This window comes from Ailuropoda melanoleuca, chromosome 5 (assembly GCF_002007445.2).
Source record: "Ailuropoda melanoleuca isolate Jingjing chromosome 5, ASM200744v2, whole genome shotgun sequence".
Lineage (NCBI taxonomy): Eukaryota > Metazoa > Chordata > Mammalia > Carnivora > Ursidae > Ailuropoda > Ailuropoda melanoleuca.
The window spans coordinates 40,440,792-40,455,997 of NC_048222.1; the positions used below are offsets into that span (position 1 = coordinate 40,440,792).

General features: G+C 43.3%; 1 protein-coding gene across 1 annotated transcript in view; it reads right to left on the reverse strand.

Moving 5' to 3' along the window:
• Nucleotides 1–15,206, reverse strand: part of IQCH (IQ motif containing H) — a 209,783-nt gene that overhangs the window by 46,407 nt on the left and 148,170 nt on the right. Inside the window, exons 16-17 of the mRNA XM_034660782.1 lie at nucleotides 10,867–10,987; nucleotides 6,859–7,145 (exon numbers count right to left, since the gene is read on the reverse strand). Coding sequence (XP_034516673.1) covers nucleotides 6,859–7,145; nucleotides 10,867–10,987 — 408 coding nt within the window. The remainder of the gene's footprint in view (nucleotides 1–6,858; nucleotides 7,146–10,866; nucleotides 10,988–15,206) is intronic.

A 15,206-nucleotide genomic window follows, 5' to 3' on the forward strand; every position in this document is an offset into this window, starting at 1 on the left:
TTGATGTCTCTTTTATTGTTCTATGTTGTTGTCACTTATGTTTTTACTTGTAATTCATCTTTCAAGTCTGTCTCCCCAGCTAGACTGCGAACTCCCTAAGGGCAGGCCTCCACTTCTTTTGCATCTTTGCAGTCTTTGTAGCACCCACTAAAATGGCTTGTACATCATAGATGCTCAATAAACACTAGCTCTTTATTTTGGACTTTCCCAGAAGTGAATAAGTAATCTCAACAGATCTGAATATTCTAGAAGCTCCAAGAGTCCATCAGTCAACTGGCTATCACGTGACTATCATCGTGTTAGATACCAGAAAGAGGTAAAAAATGCAAGGTCCAGTGTATTTCCTAGAGGATTTACAAATCTCACGAAGGTAATATTTATGCCTAGGACCCAGTAAAAGTAAAAAACAATTGTATGTGTATCTGATGAAATTGGGTGATGGATGTGAAATGAGCTTCCTCATGACAGGGAACAGGTCTTGTTTGTATCTCTGTTCCCTCTGCGGCTAGCATAAGGCCAGAGTAAGCCCTTGGAAAGTATTTGCTTCATGAACCTGCCAGTCTGTCTCCAATCTGAAGCCTTTGGTAGGTGTTTCGTGCCCTTTCTGGAACCCAGTGGATACTGCCCATCAAAGGCCCTGGCTTCAGGACCCATTAGGGTCATAGTTGCTGCTCCTTGTTTAAGGGTGGGATCCCCCCATGGTAACATGGCACGGAGCCCCTCTTCTCATCCTCATGTGGGAAGGCCAGATCTCCAATGCAGCTACCTTGTAGCTCTGTGTTTTCTGACAGAAAGCCTGGGATTTCCCCATTCCTAGGGCCATGGAATCTTGGACATAAATCCACTGGCAGGAGTGGTTTTGTACTTTGCTCCTACCACCTCCATTGCTCAGGGACTACCCTTTTTCCTTTTTTTAGGAAATTGAAGTGTAGTTGGCATATGATATTATATTAGTTTCAGGTGTACAAGATAGTGATTTGACTTTTTTTTTTTAAAGCTTTTATTTATTTATTTGGCAGAGAGAGACTGCCAGCGAGAGAAGGAACACAAGCAAGGGGAGTGGGAGAGGAAGAAGCAGGCTTCTAGCAGAGGAGCCTGATGTGGGGCTCGATCCCAGAATGCTGGGATCATGCCCTGAGCCAAAGGCAGACGCTTAACGACTGCGCCACCCAGGCGCCCCAGTGATTTGACTTTTATATACATTACTGAGTGCTCACCATGATATGCCTAGTTACCATCTGTCAGTATACAAAGTTGTTATAATGTTATTGACTGTATTCCCTATTCTGTACTTTACATCCCTGTGACTTATTTACTGGCCTTTTTCCTTTTATTCCCAATGACCCTGTGTTCTGGCTGAAGTGCCCAATATTTACATGCTATATTTCCAAAACTTTTCCTCCATTCTACTACCTTAGAACCTCACTCTCATCTCCTTAAGGCCTAACAGGATTTTCCACTCCCTTATCTGGAGTTGATTCACAATTGTGGGCCTGTCATTGGTGCACCACTGTCACTTTATCTCTCTCTCTCTCTCTCTCTCTTTTTTTTTTTTTTGGCTCCCAGCCCCTTTTGCTTTTACCATGATAAGTTAATGGGGGCTCAGCTGGGACCAGAGAGCAAGAATGTGAGATGGATGCAGTCATCTCAATTTTCTGCCTCCCACATCTATCTCAGGACATGTGTGTATGTAAGGTCATATCCGTGAAAGTGTTTTGTAAGCTATTACATTCTATACAAATTTGCGATTATCATTATTCATATATTTTTTTTCTGATTACAAATACAATAATGCTTACTTTTGAAAATGCAAATGCAGAAAGCCCAAAGAACAAAATAGAAATCACTCTGTGTTAGTTTTCTATTGCTGCTCTAATAAGTAGCCATAAACGTAGTTGCTTAAAGGGCTGTAAGTCAGAAGTCTCACTGCGCTAAACTCAAGGTGTCAGGAGGGCTTTAATTCCTCCTGGAGATCCTAGGGGAGCAGCTGTTTTCTTGCTTTGTCCATCTTCCAGAGGCTCCTTGCATTCCCTGGCTCACTGTCACTTCCTCTGTTTTCAAAGCTAGCAGAACCCTTGTGATTACACGGGCCACCTGCATAATCCAGGCTGATCTTCCCCTCTCAAGATCCTTAAATTAATCGCATAGTCATGTTACCATATATGGTTAACAGTCACAGGCTTCAGGGCTTGGGACATAGACATCTTTAGGGGTCACTACTCTGCTTACCACACCCTCAATCCTCCAATCCAGAAATAATGACTTGTAACTTCTAAGTGTATTTCTTTAGGTTCTTTTTGCTCTGCATATGTTTTTTTTTTCTTTTTATAAAATGGTTATCATGTTGCATATATTGTTTTGTAATCTACGTTTTACTCTTCCAACTTTTTTTTTTTAAGATTTATCTATTTATTTGAGAGAGAGAGAGCATGAGCAGAAGGGGTAAAGGGAAAGGGAGAGAGAATTTCAAGTGATTCCTCACTGAGTGCGGAGCTTGACATGGGCCCATCTCACTCTTGAGATCACAACCTGAGCCTAAACCAAGAGTTGGATGCTCTGCCAGGTGCATGAACAGCTTCCTGTTAAATATTCTTCAAAAACTGGAGTTTTGCTGTTTTCACAGCATTCAGTTCTATTGCTCTATCACAATTTGCTTAACATGTTCTCTATTATTGGAATTCAGGCTATTTGAAAATTTTTGCTGTCCTTAATAATGTTCTGATTAACGTATGCATACACAAATCTTTGTGGTCAGTTCCTTGTGGTATTTCTAAAAAGCAGATTCTTCTTCTTAATATTAATTTTGAATACAAAAGTAAGTACCATAAAGATTATTAAAATACATAATTTTTGAATGGGAAGTTTTCTAAGGAGTCAAATAAACCAACCTACTCACTTCATGGCTGAGAAAACTGAGGATAAGAGAAAGTGATAAGTTAAAGTAATATCATAATTTAGTAAAAGAACTAGATTCGATGATTTGAAACTTTAGTAATGAAAAAGAGCTTTACAAATAAAACACAAATGACAGGGTTCTGTGTCCAAGTACAGGAGGCGCATGGATGGGCCACAGATGTGGCCGGTGAAGAAGACAGCAGGATTGGTTGGGAAGTTGGTACATCGAACAAACAAATAAATTGATTGAGCGAAGAAGCAAATATATTGAAGGTCAAGAGACTCAGGTTTCTTACTGTTGGAGAAAGTACTTATTTTTAAGTGTGGTGAAGGGGAAGTCTAAAAAGAGTCCTGAAGCGTTAGATTGGCATTATAGATATTGGCAGAAATGCATGGTTTTAAAATTCATACACTGATAGACACAGGAATAGTTATAGATGCATTCATTTGTGTGTGTGTGTATCTGTGTGTGTGTATGGTACATATATAATACATATACTTCTGAGCTCTGTCCACTGAGAGCAACCAGAAGCGGTGACATTCCAGTAGCAATGACAGTAGTAAGCCCAGATCTTAATACCATCTTCCACTAAAAGGACCCAGGGCTCTTGGGTTAATCCTAGGTCTGCAGCAGGGAAAATGTAAGATGAACCTGGAATATCTCTTTGTGATAGAAAATAAGACAGTGCTCAAAGAATGATGGGGACATGTCAGAAGGACACAAGAGTCACCCTGAAGTTCTCCCAGTAGTCAAATTTGGGACAATTTGAGCATCAAAGTGATGAAAACATCAAAATACAACTGAAGAAAATAGAAACTCACACATTCAAACTAGTATAAATACATATATGCATACATACATAAGTGAAAGATGGAGAAAGAAAAACTCTTGCTTGCAATAGATTGCCAATTAATAAATGTAGAAAGCATGATAGAAATAGAAAGTTACCACTATGACAGTGATGGCAGACTCAGGACAAAGCTGGCAATGGTTGCTAAGTTTCGTGGGTAGAAATTTGATGAAGAATAAAATATTGATGTACTCTTGGAACACCTTTCTACAAAATATTACTAATCAATGACAAAGGAAAAGTAACGATTTTATGGTGGAGAAACATGGCTGGAAAAAAGAAGGAAAAGTCACAAATGACAATCTAGAAGAACATATTTGTAACTTGTATAACAACCAAAGGGTTAGAGTTCCTTAAGTACCAAGAGCTTCCACAAATCAACATTTGTATTATAGTCCAATTTAAGTGGACTTAAGATATGATAAGGGAATTAAGACAAAATATATAAAGAGGCAACAAATGAGGAGATGTGCATCATCACTAAAAATCAAAGAAATACTGAGGAAAACAAGATAACATTTTTCCCCCTATTAGACTGGCAAAAATGAGACGATAATATGCCAGTCTCTTCATTGATACCACAAAGCATGCCAACTAGGAGAGAAATTAAGGAGCTTTCTGAAGTGATGTTACTTGCAAAATGGCTAGAGTATGCCAGTGATTTTGAAAAAAAAAATTTCATTATATATATATATTACACGTATTATAAATAAAAATTTAATATATTGATATTATTTATACTTATAAATTTATACTTTTATTATATATATAATTATACCATTTTATTATATATATACCCATATACACAGATAGAGCTAACCTACTTCCCTTGCCAATGTAAAAACCCCCTTTGGTGTACTCACTGTGCACTTCCTCTAATGTTGTTCTATTGAAAATTGTAACACAGATGACCATATATTCAAGTATTAACAGGAAGGGACAAGGAGAGGTCATAATATGATAAAATCACAGAATCATGAGTTAATATTTATCTCATCCATCAACGGATGCCTGAATTCATTCTCTAAAAGCTTGGCACCACATCTAGTATCTGCTAGAATACCTCTATCCATCCTTCCTTCCTTCCTTCCTTCCTTCCTTCCTTCCTTCCTTCCTTCCTTCCACACATACTTACTGAACACCTACTTTGGGCCAGGGCAGAAATAGTGCTGAGAATTGAGTGGGGAGCAAAAGAGACATCGTACATCTCCTCGGGGAGCTTACAATCTACAGAGGGAGGCAGCTGTAATCACATAATCATATAAATAAGTTTAAAATTGTAACTAAGATAAAGTGGTGGGAGGGAGAGGTACCTGGTGACAAAGAACAGGGAAACTAGACTTTGTCAGAGAGGTCAGGGAAAGCTTCCCTAAGAAAGTGTGGCTCAAGCTGAAGTATGATGGATGGGAAGGGGGTTAACTAGGTGAAAAAGAAGAGGCAAGAGCATTTTAGGCAGAGGGGCAGCACATGTAAAGGCCCTGTGGTAGGAAGTAGTATGATGAGTAAGGGGGACTGAGAGAGGCCAGTGTGGTTGGAAGAGAGAAAAAGAGGCGAGTTAGGTGAGAAAAGTCTGGCAGGGCACATGGGGCCAGCCAAGGTAAGGGTGGGACCTTAATCCCTGAAGCCCAGCAGGGTAGTAAGACCAGAGATGGGAGCAGCTCTGTGTTTGAAGATCCCTCTCCCTGCCATGCAATTTTCCCCATACTAAACTTGAATAAATAGAAACCACAAGTCAACAGTCCCCATAGTTCCATCCTCCTACCACCCCAGTGATCACAGATTGAATCCTTCCTCATGACAAATGTTTGGGGAGGGAAGCCTCCCCTGCTTCCCTGCCACCCAGCTCTTTCACCGGAGGGCATTGTTTCTATCCTCCCTCTACCCCAGGTAGATTTCTGGATCCCCTTCAGTTTGTTCTTTCACTCTCAGTGTGTAGGCCTGAGAAAGGAATGCAGAACCGATAGAGGGTCCAGGAAGGCAAATGGAAAATGATTATTGAGCAAGCTGAAAGCTGCCCAAAACATAAACTCTCACTTTGAAACCATCATCTGACTGAAATGGAGAATCATAAAACTGAGAATAATGAATATAAAATAACTAAACTACATTTACAATGTTGGATGGCCAGAGGATATCAGGAGAGTGAGGGCAGAGGCCATTTCACCCTGTCGGTGGAGGTCTGGTCACCCAGCACTTACAGAGGTAGAACTAAATGTTTTTAAAACTGAGTCCTGTGAAGTCGTACTGAATCTAAACATTATAATTTTGGTGGGGGTGGTGAGAAGCAAAGCAAAAAAGGCTAAAGTTGTCTAAACCATTATATGTCAGAGCCACACATGTGCGTATGAAAAATCTTACAGATGACATATTGAATAAATAAAAGCATGTTACATAATAACAATAATATATAGTATATTATGATCTATAAAAAGTTTTAAAACATGCAAAATGAAACTATCATTTATGGAATCCTCCATGCGTTACCAAAGCATAAAGATATGGAAAGGAATCAGAGCCCCAGTCGTAAGCCGGTGGCTGCCTCGGGGAGGAGGAAGGGCCCCATTACAAGGATTGGCAAGGAGTGTGCAGGACTGTAGGTGGTATTGGCACCACTTTATTTCTTAAGCTGAGTGGGGGCACGTGATGATTATTATGGCCTTTTTATATTGATGAAATATGTCCGTCCCAATACATTTTTTAGAAGAGAAAACGGACAACCTAAGTTGCTGGTGAACTACTGATAAGAAAAGGAACGGAAACAAGGACTCGCTTAACGCCTTTCTAGTGACCTACGTTCTATTTAAGCACAAGTTTTAGACGAGTTCAATCCCTGGATGGCATAAAATAGTCTCATGGTAAGACACGGGCAGAACACTAATGGGCAGATTTGAGGCCCATCAATAGAGCTGTGCGGGATGAGTTGCAGTCACTGAAACTCCAGCAGTACCTGAACAAGAAGATCCTGGGCACAGACCCTATAAATGCTGAATTTACAGAGTCCACTCCTCCGAGGAGCACTGCCTCTGAGCAACTCCCTGATACTGCCTGTTGTATAGGAGCAGACAGTATGGAGTCTTCACCTATTTTAGTATTTCACATGGCATCAACTTACCTGCTGTTCCATGGTGGTTGGATCAATAAATGTCACCAGGTCTATAGAAAAGTAACCAACCACATTTCTCTTTTTACAAGCGTTTCCGATTTTGAGGCACAAAGAACTGAGAACTTGGGGATCCACTGAGGTCTGAGGCATGGTGGTACCAGTAGAAATGAAGGGGCCTTCTGCATGGAGCTGATCCCCCGTGGACAGCACTCTCATTTCTCCACTGGGCTCGATCAGCATGTCCACCGTCAGGTTGGTGACACTTTCTGCAGGTGGGTACGCTTCCATCGTGCCTCCTGATGGGAAAAGCATGGAGTAGGTGAAAAGGCGTGCTTACGTGATTGTGTCCACTTAGCACAGGAGGAAAGAGCCCAGGCTTTGGCAGAAGGACGTGGGCTCAGATCCTGCAGCCGCCATGTCTTGTGAGACTTTGGGCAAGTAGTTTCAATTCTCTGAACTTCCTCTTTCGTCATCTATAAAATGGTCATGATAGAACCTACCTCACCAGATTGTTGTGATCTTAGAGATACTGTATCCATAGTATTTATCCCAGTACTTGGCATATACTAGGACTCAATGAATGTCAGTTTTCATTCACTATAAAGATGCCATAGGTCATCAAGGCTGTGCCTATTCATAACAGAAACAATGGACCTAAGGACTATAGGCAAATCCCTCAGGGGGAATGAACTACCCGTCGTCTGCATTTCTACCTTGATGACAAGTGCTCTTTCTGTTCAACCTCACTGCTTTTTGAAGTTTTGACAGGTTAGGACTTTTACCAGGAATAAGAGAACACTATTATGTCAAAGGATTCCTACACAATGCCACTTGTCAAACGTTTTTTAAAATATAGTGTGCAGGAGATGCTGCCATTCTTGAAGAAGGGTCCCTACTGATAATGAGAACTTTATAATTTATCACACTTAACCTTTTGCTCTGAATAATGGAAATCACGGAGGCAAACCTATGCTCAGCCACAGCAGCACTAGGAGCCCTGGCTAATTTTGTGAGTTAGCTTAGTGATGTCTGCAAAATTTACATGGCCCTGATATTTTGTTGTTAGGCCTAACATAAATCTTCCTGTATATATACCTTTTATAGAAAAATTATTTCAGTATTATTTATAAAGAATAAAATAGCATAACTTAAAAGTAAAAACAACAAAGTGTTCCCTAGACAGGGTGGCCTCTGGAGCCCGAGAGTATTAAGATAAACATGGTGCATATTTCACAAATTTGCTAGGACATGACCTCTGCCCACAGGCTTTGAACAGCCTATATGGTTAGATTCTGAGATTTTTAGCAATTCTCAAAGGCAGCCATCTGTTACTGTATATAAAAGGCACTTTCCTTAAGTGTCTATAAGTTTGTTTGGAGCCGGCCCTAAGGAAAGCTGAGTATCAGAAGGAAAACTGATTTATCTTTTTAGTTAGTAGGAGATGTGCTTTTCTTTAAATGGGGCCTAGTAGTGTGTGCTGCACCTAGACACAAGTTGTTGGGGAACTAGCAAGGTAAATGCAACAAAACAAAATCTACAAAAACAAACACAAATACCGATTGCACCTCTCTGAGTGAATTAACTTTGTGGCTTTATCTGTCACCAGGATTTTGAAGGATTGTGCCTCAGTGGAAACGCATTATCCTCTATACTTACAAGATTACTTGAGGTTTTTTGGGTTTGTTTTGTTTTGTTTTTGTTTTTTTACTTCAAAGTAGCTTATTTGTACCGTTTTCTCAGCATTATGACCATGGCTTTTTCACTGTTAACTTTTTTTCCTTTCAAAGCAATTAATTCCTCTTTTTAAAAAGTATGTTGCTTTTGATGATAGTCCTGTGACAAGGTAGAACTCCATCTGTAGCACGTTTTGTGGCCATAAGCACGACTGAGAGAGCAGAAGGGAAACAAAATAAGCAAGCGTGCAAGGTGGTGAGAGATGTGGCGCGAGAGCTGGGAAACCTGGAGGGACGGCCTGGCTTGGTCAGTGAGCATTTATGCAGGGCCTGCTGAATGCACTGGGCTCAGAGGCAGGCAGAGGTTTGGAAACACATGACTTCCTGGAACTGGGTTTTTGAGACCTGTTAAAATTGGAGGGTCTAACTGTGTTCCCATTCACCACATATTTGTTGTGTGGTTTTGCCCTAGTGACTTCCTAGCTTTGAGTCCGTCTCTCCGTCTGTAAAATTGGCTTAATAAAGCTTGTTCTGTTCCCCATAGTTACTGTGTTTACAACGTGGCTGAGAGAAAGGAAGCAAGGGTAGAGATGAACGAGGGTCTAAGCGCAGCCTAAACCTGTGGTTATATAGCTAAGGTGAGACAGTGGCTGGGAAAACCCTTTCTCAGCTACAAAGCTCCCGCGACAATAATGAGATTAGAGGACAGTTTGCAGGCTGACCTTAGAAGATTTGGAAACTCCTAAGTCCTGTCCTGGATGCCCCTAGACATCTTCAGGGTCACCCTGTCCTAACAAAAGGAATCCCTATTGACCATTTTTGTTGTAGGTACCTTATTTTCTCAAAGGCAGCCCATTTATGCATCTGGGGCTGACTCTCTTAGTTTTACTTTTCTGTCAGTGGATGCACATGAAAATTTGGAGAATCACAGAAGTTTAGATTTGAGAGCACTTTGGAGATCATACATCATTTCCCCTTCTCCCTGCACCAGCAAAGAACCCCTTTTTGCATCATGCTTATAAGCTGACCATCCAACCACTAGCTTGACTAATTCATTCACAGGGTGTTCGCTACTCCCTCCCACTCCACATGCCCACCCCGTGCATTCCAACAAGCCACGCATCTGTCCCTTCTGGTGCTCTCTCATACACTGAGCTAGGATGTGTTCCTTGATAAATATACCCGCTGGATCCCACCAAGACTCCTGGAACAACATAGAGGTAGGCTCTTACTGGCTCTGCTATGTATTCGCGGGGTGATTTGGGGCGAGTTACTTAGTCTTTTGTACCTCTGTTTCCCCTTCTGTAAAACAAGGGTGATAATGGTACCCGCCTGATAGGATTGTTGGGGGGATCAAATAAATAAATGTGCATATGCCTAGCATAGTGTCTGGCACGTGATAAACACTTCCTGGTGCTCATGATGTCATCTCCACTGTGCTGGGATCAGTGTTGTGTGTTTGCTGCTGCTCTTATCTGACGTCATGTTATGATATTATCATATATTAATGTTAATATAAGCACTTTTATTATCACCTGACAGTGGTGAATAGAGTGTAAAGATATCTTCTGTGGCCTGTTATACCAGTCTCCTCATGTCCTTCATGTGGGTAAGCAGGTAGGAATATCTGCCTTATGCTGTAACCTCCTAGGAGTGAGGGCCCTTGCGTGGGCATATGGTCCCCACAGGGAGGGACCTCTGCAACTGGGGACAAGCATCACTCTCTCCATTCAGCTCCTCGTCCACAGATCTCCTTGTGTCCTTAGAGGATAAGGGTGGGTCAGGAGGATGAAAGGACAGCGGAAGATCTTTACTAAGAAATTCTGCCATCAGAACTGGAGGTGAGACCATTTATGCTGTCTCAAAAAAAAATGGGAAGGGGAAACTAACACATATTAAATACCCATGTAGAGGTTGCGTGGTAGAAATTTTCACATCTGTATCGCGTCGAATTATCCCAGCAACCCTGTGAAGTAGCGAAGGGAGGAAACTGGGCCTCTGAGAGTTTTAGAACCTTGTTCAAGGTCAGGGATGAGTTCCATAACCAGGTCATCCGATTCCAAAGCCTACCTGTCAGGACAAGTCTGAGGTGCAAATGCAGGGTCGAATCTTGAGCTATGCCTGCCACGCTTGGTGTGCTCAGCTCCTATTTCCATAAGAGGCTGAGTGCAAGTTAAATATTTAGACAAAGTTGGAAAGAGGGAAAAAAAGTCTGCTCGTACGAGCACTTACGTAAACCAACACAAGAGAGGCAAGGTATTTAAATCGGTGCGAGGTTGACCCAAAACTGGAATTCAAGGTTGTGTAGACCAATCCTCAGTAGAAACTTTACAGTCTTATTTACCTTGACTGAGAAATGTTTGGAGGAATTTCCTCCACGTCGGGAACCGTTTCTCATTGACTGGCTGTGCGTGCTGTGCTAAAATGCCCGCCAGCTCCTCGGAGATCTTCACCAAAGCTGGCTCCTGCAGAAACAAATTAAATAGAACCACAAGCAATTTTACTACAGAAATGAAAACTGCTTGTGGAGTGATTAAAAACCAGGCCTCCAACAGGCAAAAAAAATGTGGTTACTGTTTACCCAGAGTCAGAAAGCCATTTTGAAATTTTTCTCTAATTTTCCAGGCATTTCAGTTTTCATATTTCAAAGTGATTTGGCCCCTAAATATTGCCGCTAGTCGTGCCTATTGTCTCCGAAGGGCAGCCTTCTGTCTGGACATCAGGAAATCCGGCTGCAGACCCCCTGCAGCTCACCAGCTGAGTGTTCTTGGGCAGTGGGCCTCTTCCCCCCGGGCCTCAGTTTCCCTCTATTGTAAGATGGGGGTTAATTACCTTGTCCCTAAGATCCTTTAGCCCTGAACATTTTTTATTCTATGACCCTAACAGGGCTGACCCTGGGAGAAACTACGGAGTTGAAAGGGTCTTTCTTTGGCACCTCCATCTCTTGAGCTATGTCCTTTCCCCCTTGTTGGGGGGGGCCTCCACATCCTAGAGCCATGGGATTAAAGCCTTAAACTTCAGGCTGATGCTACAAAGGTGGGATTAGAGGTGGGAGCAGGTTGGAAGAGTGCAGTGGGGAGGGGCGCTGGCATTCCCCACTAGGTCACAGCCTCATCTGACTAGACCCGAGACAAGCCCCCTTACCATCATTAATCAACCCAAATCTCAGAGTCCCTTGTCAAAATGAAAATAGCTGGAAATCCCCTATAGAATAAGACTTTTTGATATAAAAAGCCTCCAGTTGCCAGGGCCATGTTTTGTTTTGCTTGGTTTTTAGATAGTCTTAGTAGACCCTTTAAAAATTTTCAAATAGAAGCCAACTCTTTAGGTTTTATTTCTGGCAGAAGTAGGACAGGGCGCTAGATATAAAACCATTTGATCGGCAGTATTCATATTCAAAATATGGGACACTGATAAGAAAAACTTGGGCTTGCTTTGGGTTGCTAGGGACCGTCTGGATCCATATGTGAGTGCTCAGGAATTTGGAAGAATTGGAAAAGAACCTACTGCTTTGGTGAGTGGGGTTGAAAGGAATCTTAGAAATAATCTGTATACTCATTTATTTCCAACTTCCCTGACATTAAAAAAGTGACTGTCCTGCCGCCCCGCTCCCCACCCCCAGCTCCTCGGGATACCTGTTTCATTCTGGGTCCAGTGCCCTCTGAAAATCTATAATAGAAGACGTATATCTGAGAATATACTCTAGGCAGGTCCAAATAATCTGAATAATTTCTGAAATATCCAGAAAATCCTGGTGGGAGAGTCTCATTAGTTAGCTTAGTAAGTGCTTGACTACAAAACAAAAATGCCAGTGAGAAAGGGAGAGTGCCTGGCCAGCACGTTCAGGATGAATCACTGTGCAGGGCCTGGAGGTCTGTTCAGAAGGGTTGGGGAAGCTGGCTCAGGCCGCCAGCCTTTGCTTTGGGAGGTGGAGGCAGGGAAATTGCTGTCAAAGCAGGGGCCTTTTGCCTTCCATATTCTGCACCATGTACACGTTTCCTCTGTTTTTTACTGGACATCGCCTCAGGTCTCCATATCATAAACAAGCATACACAACTCAGAGTTCCAACAACCTGGACCCCCTCGTTGCTCCTTCTTAGAACACCGTCCTCCAAAACCACCTTTCTTTTTGTTTGATACTTGTTTCCATTAAAAGCATTCTACTCTATTGAAGAAGACCAATTGTCAGTGATTCATAAGGTGCCCCAAGCTGGGACTCCCGAGCATGGCTGTCGATTCCAACCCTGCTCAGGAAAGCCCAGTGTCAAGGTGGGAAGCCTTGGGAGGCCAGGCCCTCCCCCACAACAGTGGAGACTTCTTTTCTGTTCCCCCATGATTAAAGGGTCTTCTTTCCTGCCCTGCTTCTGAAAAGTGTTAAAATATCTGCACCATCATCTGCCATGTGGCTATTCGTATCAAGACAGTCTAAAGAGAAATAATTCATTTACTCATGCATATATCAATAAATTACAGGTATGAGGAGTATCAAAATCACAAGAGACAGACAGTATAGTGATGGCTGTCCAGGACTGGGGGCAGGGGGAATGGGGAGTTGGTGTTGCATGGGTACAGAGATCCAGTTTTACAAGATGGAAAGAGCTAGGGAGATGGATGGTGGCAACAGCTGCCCAGTCTTATGAACATATGTCCAGTGTTATGAACACTACTGGGCTGTATGCTTAAAAATGTTTAAGATGGTAAATTTTATGTTATGTGTATTTACCACAATAGAAGCAATTGGAGGAAAATGACAAAATGTCAGGCTTTCCTTTTAAGGAGCTGAGCTAGGGGAAAAGAGTGTCTGTGTGTTGTAGGGGGTGGAGATGGAGCGGAGTCAGTGAGGGAACAGGTGGAAACCTTGCTACCTAAATCTTGAAACTAGATCTCAGTCAACTTGAGGATCAAGCTGGGACTCCCCAGACAATGCGTGAAGAGGGGCCACTGTGACTCCGCCTGCGATTCCTAATGTGGCCTCACCTCTCTTGTCTGCAGCTCCCAGCCTCGCCCCAACCTCCCCTGGCTCAGTCTCTTTCCTCAGCCTGCCTTCCTCCACTTCCTCCCCTGGCTGCCTCCTCCCCATCCTGAGTTAGTCCCGGTCCAACCTCTCCCAGGAAGCCTTTTCTGTCACCAGCTGGGTATCCTTTCTTTGTGCTCTCCAGCTCTGTGGGGGCTCCCTCATGGTAGGGTCAGTGGCTTTGAGGTCATTTGCCCTCATGCTCTGCACAGGGAACTAAATGTGGAATGAATCATGACAGTAGTAAACACAGACCCAGCCCCGAACAGCTGAAGTTCCAGAATAAGGGAAGATGTGAAACCGCTCAACAGGCCTCCCTCCTTGCTGCCTAGGAACCACCTGGGGGGATGACCACTTAAGAACCACCAATGCTTCCTGGGTGGATTTTATGGGATTCCCTGCCTCTGAGGGGCATTGGGAAGATAAATGAGGTGACATTTATGAAGTGTCACCTCAGATGCAACATGCTCTGTGAGGGCCAATAATTAACTCGTAGGGCAGAGGCTCATGTGAGGCATCTGGACACTGTGCCAAGCAGCCGTCGCTGCCTCTGCTTACACAGCCAGCCGTCGTGCCCGACCGTGCCGGATCCGCAGCATTTACGCTGTGCACAAAGCCACAGCAAGGGGGTACATTTCCTAGAGGAAAGTCTGCTGCAGGAATGTGGAGGATGAATCGTGTCCCATCATGATAAGTACACAGCTGAAGGCACTGGCGGGGTGATGTTCGCTAGGGGATGCTGGGGCACACCGAGGCAGCTTGGGGCCATGGTTAACTCTCTAAGAAAAAGGTATGGGTTGGAATAAGGGGGAGGTATTAACTATTCCATGAATTTATTTTGAAAGCGTCTGATGGGGAATAGGAGGCTTATACTAAGAACGGCCTTAGTACCAATGAAAAGAGAATTGTCACCCCACCCCTACCACACGGATCCAAATCATGCAAGTGCAGCAGGATCTGTGGCTCATATATTCAAGAAAAGGCAGCAAACTGACATTCCATGTAAGAGCTCTGTTTTGTCTCTGCCAGCCCCACCAACAACCCTCCCCAGCCCAGTTTCTGCTGGGGACTCGGAAGCTGCCTGTGCATGGGTGGGTGAGGCCGGAGCTCAGAGCCGGGTGCAGAGGAGTCCATGACCGCTGTGGCGAGGCAACCTAAGAGCACCCGCTTCTGGGGAGCAACATGGGCTCAATGGCCACAAAGGGCTGTCTGATGTCAGATGCCAGTTCTCAGTGTCAGAATCGTTTCTGTTCTCTAGCAATGATAATTTTGCATAGTTCAAATGCAGTTACCACACCGTTAAGGGCAGATGCTGGTAAGGGGAGATCTGTAGTGAATTCAGGCTTATTCCCTTCAAAATGAACCCAAGGACACCCAGGCGCCTGCATGCACCCACGTGCATAACCACACCAGACAAACCCCTAGGTTCGTGGGAAAGTAAAATACTTCCCTTTATCAGAGTAGGCTCACATTCATGAGCTCTCTCGGTCCTACAGTGATGCTCTGAGGTAGGCCTGCACCGTATCGTGTCCCCTGCTTTACAAATGGGAGGCGGACGCTCCTAGAATGAAGAGGCTTGTTGCTTTGTCAGATTCTGTTACTGGATGATTTTTAACACGGGGCTAAAGACAGAAAAATGTGGGAGGTCGTGGGAATGAGTGCTAGCTTGC